The following is a 7,589-nucleotide window of genomic DNA, read 5'->3' as shown; positions in this document are numbered from 1 at the left end:
TCTCGTCCGTTTATGTAAAAAGGTCTGACAGAGAAGTATTCATACATTCAAGTGCTCGTTTAGTCCCGGAGTGATCAGAAATATTTTTTGTGTAAGTATAGAGAGAAAAATATGGATGAATTTTTAAGGCAGTAGTTTTATGTCCACGATAGAACTTATTTCCTCTCTTTTGTTCTGTGTTCTTTTATAGTCGGTAACATTACAGTGGGAAACAAACACACAAACACGAGTACAAAGAGGCAAAGTCTGTCAATTCCGAATTCACGAAAATAAACAGAATCATCTTGAATCAATTGAGGTTTCATGAGTTAATTTCTTTTGCAGCAACATCAAGTTACAAACGTCTACCCGTAAAATATTAAATTACGAACAACTTATGAAGGCAGCATAATTCTCCACCCACCTTACCTGTGACGAACCAATGTGGACTTATGGGTATTATAGTTTCTTATGTCAACAGAAAAATAAAGCATGGGTTTTGTTAAACACTGGAGGATATTAATTCAGATTCAGTATCACTGTGTTTTGTTCTGGTACCATTATGAGGGGTCGATATTCTCAGCATCGCTGTTTTAATTTACTCGAGGTGAGCAAAACATCAACGTCCTTATCGGTACAGCCTGCACAGACACGGCTTTACGTTTGATACAGCAGCGCCCCCTTCAGGCGCCTGTAGAAATAGCAGCTACTAGAGTTGATAAGCTTGTTGATAGCATCGGCTAGTCAAAGAAGCAAGGCGAGAAAACGGCTGTCGTCACATACGTTTTCTGTAAAATTAAAAAAAAAAATTTCCTTTGATACGATGTTGGCTTGAGGTGGTCAAAAAACATCAAATGGCTGTTTTATTTACTTCTTCTTCCGTCCGTAGCTAATTTGTCCGTTTGCCTGTCCAGCTGCATGTCCCAAGACTGGTCAGTAGGAGGAACCCGTTGGATCATGTGACGGACTTGTTCCTAAATGCACCATCAGTGGTTATTTTTATGAAAGCATCGGCGATTCTGTGGCAGGCAGAAGCTTCGTGGAGGAAGAAAGGTGAGAATAATGCAGATTAATGAACTGACGGGTACCCGTGCAAGATGAATGATCGCTGAAAAACAAATTTGCTACGTTCAGCTGTTTCACATTAGCGGTAGCAAAATAATATCAACTCATACTTGAGGTTACTGCTTTACCTACCAAAGGTTAAAAAAAGACTACTAATATGTGTTTGACATCATTTTCCATTTTACTGTTTGCGTTTGTCTGTGTCAAACAAGGAGGTGGAAGAGGGAGTGGAACTGGTTTAGAACACACAGTAACTAACTCCATCGTGAGCAAATACAGTATCCAGGTGAAACAGAGTGGCTCCTCTCTCAACCACGTGATGCAATATGTGGTTTAAATAATCAAGAACAGAATGCAGAGTGGCTTCAAAATGAGCAGTTGACTGTATTCAGTGTGAATATTTTCTCACATAATACACACAAGTATTTTGTTGAAGTATCCGTAGTATTTGATGCAGTTTTATGTAATGGCTTGAAGATGGTACATTAAAAAGTAATCCTCTTTAAATTGAGTTACCGCTCACTTTTTATGTTCAGTGACTGAAGGTGACGTAACAGTTGATGATTGGCAAATACACCAACCCCTCACCATGTTCTTACAGTTCAAATTAAATTGACTTACTTGGAGTTATCAGCAAGTTGTTCTTAGAGCGTTTTTTTTGTTTGTTTGTTTTTTTTTACAAATGTGTGTCTGTGTGTTGCGTGGTCATAATAAATCAGCAGTAATCCAAGCAAGCTGACTTTATTAATGCAGGTCCTGTTTTAGAATGAATCCACACCAAGAATCAAGTCCAGGTGAAGATGAGGAGGTGACCCAGCTGGTTTGTCAGGAGGCGGAGCTTAAAGATGGGCAGTGAGTTTCAAAACTGACACTAAGGGGGTGCAAAATATAAACCTCCCTCTTTCCCCTAATGCGCTTGTGTGTTTGTTCAGGATGAAAGAAGTATCCGTGGGGGAAAAGAAGGTGCTGCTCGTCCGTACAAGTGGGCAGTACAGCGCCGTTGGAAACCAGTGCACTCATTATAACGCTCCTCTGGTTAAAGGTAACGTCCTCATACTGCTACCAGTTTTTAATTTGTTTTCTTTGCATAAAATCTGATGTTTTGCATAGAACATTGATTCTTGGTTGGACTTTTACATGTAATTATAAAACCACTATGGACTACAACTATGATAGTACAATGAAATACGCATACCACGATGCACCAATATTGATTTAGAATATGATTAATTAGAAGTGAATACAGCTCTTTCTCCTTTAAACTGCACTAATCATTGAACTGGGGTGGAAGGAGCTTTTGCATTGACTTGAGTATCTTCCCTGATGATCCAGGGGCTCTGGTTGGTGACAGACTGAGGTGTCCCTTCCACGGCGCCTGTTTCAATGTCAAAACTGGAGATATTGAGGAGTATCCAGGTCTGGACTGTCTGCCCAGCTACAAGGTGAAACAACATTACAAATAGACTCACTGCTTCTTTGTTTTCCGACAGGAAAAAAAAAAACATAAAAAAGATAGGATGAAGACAAAAATAATACAAAAAAACAATACTTTTAGACGTTGCTAAAATCATGAAGGAGAGGGCAATACATTTGCCTGTTGAGCATCTGTTTAAAGTACGCCGCTGACCTCGCCTATTTCCTCTTTGTCGGTTCAATTTTAAAAATGAGTCACATTTCTAATGGTGTTAAGTCACAATTTCAGGCTCCTACTGCCGTGCATGAATCAGTAACATTGTACACCAGATTATATAACTTTTCTGCTCACAAATGTGATTTCATGGTTGTTGCAGCTATCATGAGTGAGACGGTGGTGATATCTGATAATACCTTAACAAATCTCTTAAAAATCTTTTAACAGGTCAAAGTTCAAGATGGACAGGTGTATGTTTCCGTCAACAGAAAGGTAACTATGGCGAGGTCAGATAGAGGAAATTGTTGCAAAGTTTTCTTCTGCTGTCTGTCAGAAAATTCAGTTTGAAACTACTTTCTCAGTCTCTGAATACGACCAGGAGGGTGAAGGAGATGTGCAGCGCTGTACCAGAAATCAAACACACGATCTTGCTCATAGGAGGAGGTAAGGACTAGGCTGGCTGCTGCTGCTGCCTTCTCACCACGTATCCGTTCATAAGAACTGTACTGCTTGTGCGTCCAGGTCCTGCCTCCCTGGTTTGTGCTGAGATGCTGCGGCAGAACTGCTACCAGGGTCGAATCATCATGGTGACCAAAGACACCCTCCCTCCATTTGACAAGCCCAAACTGAGCAAAGTAAGATGTTTCTTATCATGAAGCGTAAAGGAGCACATTTCCCCTTGAGCGTTTTGTTTCCCTTCAATAAAATATGCTTTTTCAGGCTCTGAATGTGGAGAGCAGCAGCATCGTCCTCCGCTCAAGTGAATTTTTTCAGCAGTATGGGATAGAAGTGTGGACCAAGAAGGAGGTGAAAAGGAGAAAAAGAAAGGAACTGTGTATGTGATGTTGTCTATGGTACAGAAGCAGATGTTGGTTTTACGTTCCAGGCGGTGTCATTAAACCCATCTGACAAAGCAGTGAAGATGAGTGACGGCACTCTGCAGCATTACGACCAGCTCCTCATCGCAACAGGCTGCAGGTTCGACTTTGTCTAGAAAACACGAATGAATAAAGCAGATGGAATTATTGAGCTGAAAGTGAAAGTCTTCCCTGCATCCTCAGAGCGAAGCTCCTCAGCTGTCCTGGTAACGAGCTGACAGGAGTGAAGGCGCTGCAGAGTTACGAAGATGCCAAAGAGATTCACAGCTCCTGCCTGAGTCGGAGGGCGGTCATCATCGGGGCCTCCTTCATCGGTAGTCTGACCTGAGTTATAATCCTTATGTGTATACGATGTAGAGGAGGGTGGGCCTTTCTCACAGTATCGGTTCCTTCATGTTAATCTAAATGAATGGAACCTTTCAAGTATGATAAAGATAAAACACAAATGAGTACTTTGACTCGACATCCTAGAATTGAAAGTCTGACTCATGTACGTTTGTAAGTCATCCCAGATGTGAAAGAATTTAGTCTGAAATAATTTTTTTGGCCGTTTTCTCTCATTAGTAACACCAGATAGTATTTTGCTAACATGAGATAAAGATATTTCAGCACACACACGATCCAATATTTGCCTATCAAAGTATTCATTAACTAAACAGGTATGGAGGTGGCCTCCTACTTAGCAGACAAAGCTGCCAGCGTCGCTGTTGTCGGCACCACCACGTACCCGTATGAACGTTCTCTGGGCCCGGATATCGGCAAGATGACCATGCAGGTATATGTTTCTTTTAAACAGCTTTTTGTAGTGTCTTTTTTTTTATTTATTTATTTAATGCAACACATCATAAACCCAGTCCTCTATTTGCAGATGTTGGCAGAACATAATGTGAAGTTCTACATGAATGACGGTGCCACAGAGATCAGAGGGGAGAACGGAAAGGTAGTGCAACCACATGAAGAGCGCCGACATTGAGCTGCTTCTCACCTTCAGTGGGTCTCTAAAGGTTTTGTGTGTGCAGGTGAAGGAGGTGGTGCTGAAGAGTGGTGCCATCCTTGAAGCTGATGTGGTGATTGCAGCGATTGGTAAGAAATCATTTCTATGTACTGAAATGCGCATTTGAATTAAAATACAACCGAAAATAAGTGACGTTTGGGCCACTCAGTCGTTAAGTCACTGAATCCCTCAGTCAGTCATTGGGGCGGTGAGTGACATGCTACTGCTCTCTGTGGGACTGGAAGATGGAACAAACATTTTGGTGTGCAATCATCACAAATCTGATTTTCCCTGTTCACCTTTACTCAACTCTAATTCAAACATGTTTTGTTTCTTAGGTGTAATCCCTAATTCAGACTTCCTGGCAGGAAGTGAGGTGGATCTGGATTCAAAGAAAGCAATAATTGTAGATAAGGTAAAAAAGAAAAATAGAAAAGCTAGTTGTATGTGAATTGTGTTTTTATTTGCACCCACTTGTTTATTTGGATGTGTTTCTTCAGTTCATGAGGACAAACATAGCGGACGTTTTCAGTGCAGGAGACGTTACCTCCTTCCCTCTGGCCTTTCATGGAGACCGAAGAGTTAACATTGGTCACTGGCAAATGTCACAAGCCCAGGGTAAGACGGTGAATGATTCACCTGAGGCATCTGTTATTTATTCAGTCAAAAACTACTCTCTTTGAGTGGCAACTAATATGACTTATGCTCATTTCCCTAAGGAAGAATTGCTGCCCTCGCTATGCTAAAGAAACCCACCAAACTTGAATCCGTCCCTTTCTTCTGGACTGTGTTGCTTGGGAAGAGTATCAGATTCGCAGGTAGAGAAAATATCTCCTCTCTGCTTGAAAAGTGAAACCAGTGCTTCTCTGAATTTCATTTACCTGTTTTACAGGTTATGGGGAGGGTTACACAGAAATCATATACAAAGGCAAAGTGGAGGACAGAAAGTTTGTGGCATTTTACATCAAGTAAGCAGATGTGAAATACTGCCTGACATCGATGAACATTAAATGCTGTCTATGCTACCTGTGCTACATTAACGTTCGCTTTGTCAACAGAGATGAGGTGGTGGTGGCGGGAGCAAGCCTGATGTTTGATCCCGCTGTGTCTCAGCTAGCAGGACTGATGGCCACAGGCCAGCATATACCAAAGGCACAAGCTCAGTGAGTGGTATCGAGAGTTCTTATTCTTAATTGACCTTTATAAAACATTCAGGCCCATTCACGGTGATAATGACTGATGATGTGGATCCCGTTTTAAAGCTGTGGGTTCTTATCCTTGTTTTGTCATTTCCTCGTCTAGAGCTGATGATTTGAGCTGGCTGCAGATGTAGGAGGTCCACGGCGAAAACGAGTGACACCTATCAGTGACGAAGAGCTTCGCCTCCTACTTTGTCGCTCCTCTCCAATTGTGCCACATCCAACCACATTTACTGCCTCAGACCTCATGAAGGCAGTCAGACCTCTGCTCGGCCTCAGATCACCGTTACCATGACACCAAACGGAGCTTGAATGGATTTACACCATCAGTAATTTCTTAGCCTGAAGGTTTTTGGCTAGAAGTTCAATTCATGGTCCAAGACGTTACACTTTCATGTTTTTTTATCCACTGAAAACTCTCTGAAATTGTAGAAGGTTCAGCATTACAATGCAAGACAATTTTAATCTAACTCTTAATGGTAATGTATTGTTGTTTTCAAACATTCTTTCTTTATGTTTGCATTTTAATGAATTGAATTATGTGTTAGCTTAGTGAATTGGCTCAGTTTTTTTTGTTTACTCAGATAAGGAGAAAGGAGGTAAGAAAAGCACTTGAAGGTAAATTTAACACTTGAAGATAAAACCTGGATGTCTTGTTGTACCTCACTTATGCTCAGGTAGGAAACTACTCCTGCACAAGTTTGCAGCGAAATGTTTTCCCTGGTAATATTTTGTTTTGTTTCTGTTACACTGACTAAGATAAACCGTTGCTCGTGTGGATAACCTTGGCTGCTTCATGTGTCTGTTCAGTTTTTTTTTTTTCAACCCCAGCTTGGTTTGGTTAGGGAAGTAGCAAAACTAACAAAGATGAACAGGATGTAGAGAAGTGAAAAAATATATAAACATCCATTTGAGGAATAAATGACATTCTCTACAACAAATCAAACACATGACACACAACACAAAACCTCTGATGTCAAAATGTCTTACTGCTCTGATTGTCTGGGTTGTACTCCAAACCAGGACCAGGTGAATCCCAGTATAGGACCTGAAACATGGTCGGAGGGTCAAAGTGTGGACACTGTTGTACAGATCTGTTTGTAGTTGTGTCCATAGTGCGTATTCCTGGATATTATATGTTCATCTGTTTTTTCAGTGGGTCAGTAATACTAGTCTTTGAAGAGTACAGGGAAAAAAATGCCATGGTTAAAGTAGAAGTACTTTAAATCAAGTAGGAAGGACACAGTTTGTCACTCAGTCTTTTAAATGGTAAAAATGCACCCTTATCCTTCTGTTGTCATTTTATTAAAATAACATATCTTACAATATAAAAAGGACATAAATAAAAATGTAGTTTTGACACTCTCATTTACCAATTTGGAGCTTGCTATTATTTTCCTCTCTGTACGTCTAAGGATTTTATTTTTCCACAGACCTTCATTCTCCTCAGCCTGTTGTCTCCATGACTACGGCTGCGTCCGAATTGCCAAGTGGCAACCTACGTCCTACAGCTACGACCTACAGTTACAGCCTACTTCTACAACCTAAACACGGCGGTACCATTCGGACACCCTAAAAGATTGGTGGTGAAGCACGACCTCTGCTGGCAGAGCACAGATACCGCAATTAGGTAGACGGCACCAACGAAAGTCCTAACTGTCGTACTGCACTCCACTCTGAGCGCACCCTCCATTCATTCTCAATTTTTAAGCACATCAACGCACCTGTAAAAGTGTGTTCACACGCGTCGCGTTTGGTGTGAACACACTTTTAGTTATCAACAACGACAATAAATGTTCGTGTTGCATAAGAATGGGAGACTGTTGGTGGCGCAAACTTGGCTT

At 41.2% G+C, this 7,589-nt stretch overlaps 1 protein-coding gene across 2 annotated transcripts; it reads left to right on the top strand.

Moving 5' to 3' along the window:
• Positions 1-712: 712 nt before the first annotated feature.
• Positions 713-7,014, top strand: aifm4 (apoptosis inducing factor mitochondria associated 4). 2 transcript variants are annotated; one of them, XM_086215824.1, is made up of 19 exons: positions 713-1,032; positions 1,810-1,896; positions 1,977-2,086; positions 2,377-2,486; positions 2,903-2,947; positions 3,037-3,118; positions 3,197-3,309; positions 3,395-3,481; positions 3,561-3,652; positions 3,736-3,866; positions 4,212-4,327; positions 4,421-4,492; positions 4,572-4,635; positions 4,885-4,961; positions 5,047-5,164; positions 5,266-5,364; positions 5,439-5,514; positions 5,605-5,709; positions 5,849-7,014. In XM_086215824.1, the coding sequence occupies exons 2-19, from the start codon at positions 1,811-1,813 to the stop codon at positions 5,877-5,879; spliced, it is 1,614 nt and encodes a 537-aa protein (XP_086071950.1). In that variant the 5' UTR covers positions 713-1,032; position 1,810; the 3' UTR covers positions 5,880-7,014. The 2 variants fall into 2 exon arrangements, with proteins under 2 accessions (XP_086071950.1, XP_086071949.1); XM_086215823.1 differs by having other exon boundaries at positions 1,798-1,896; positions 5,849-7,013.
• The last annotated feature ends 575 nt before the right edge of the window (positions 7,015-7,589 follow it).

Source organism: Aulostomus chinensis, chromosome 10 (assembly GCF_037954235.1).
Source record: "Aulostomus chinensis isolate RoL2024-O1b breed Wild chromosome 10, RoL_Achi_v1.0, whole genome shotgun sequence".
Classification (NCBI taxonomy): domain Eukaryota; kingdom Metazoa; phylum Chordata; class Actinopteri; order Syngnathiformes; family Aulostomidae; genus Aulostomus; species Aulostomus chinensis.
The sequence above is the reverse complement of the archived record's forward strand: the minus strand, read 5'-3'. Positions and strand labels throughout refer to the sequence as shown.

What these genes read in the sequence shown, in the direction of transcription:
- aifm4 (XM_086215824.1), top strand. Translation starts at nt 1,811, where the DNA reads ATGAATCCACACCAAGAATCAAGTCCAGGTGAAGATGAGGAGGTGACC. An exon ending in TCGGCAAGATGACCATGCAG is followed by an intron (nt 4,328 to 4,420) that starts GTATATGTTTCT and finishes CTCTATTTGCAG; the next exon opens with ATGTTGGCAGAACATAATGT. An exon ending in TGTGGTGATTGCAGCGATTG is followed by an intron (nt 4,636 to 4,884) that starts GTAAGAAATCAT and finishes TTTGTTTCTTAG; the next exon opens with GTGTAATCCCTAATTCAGAC.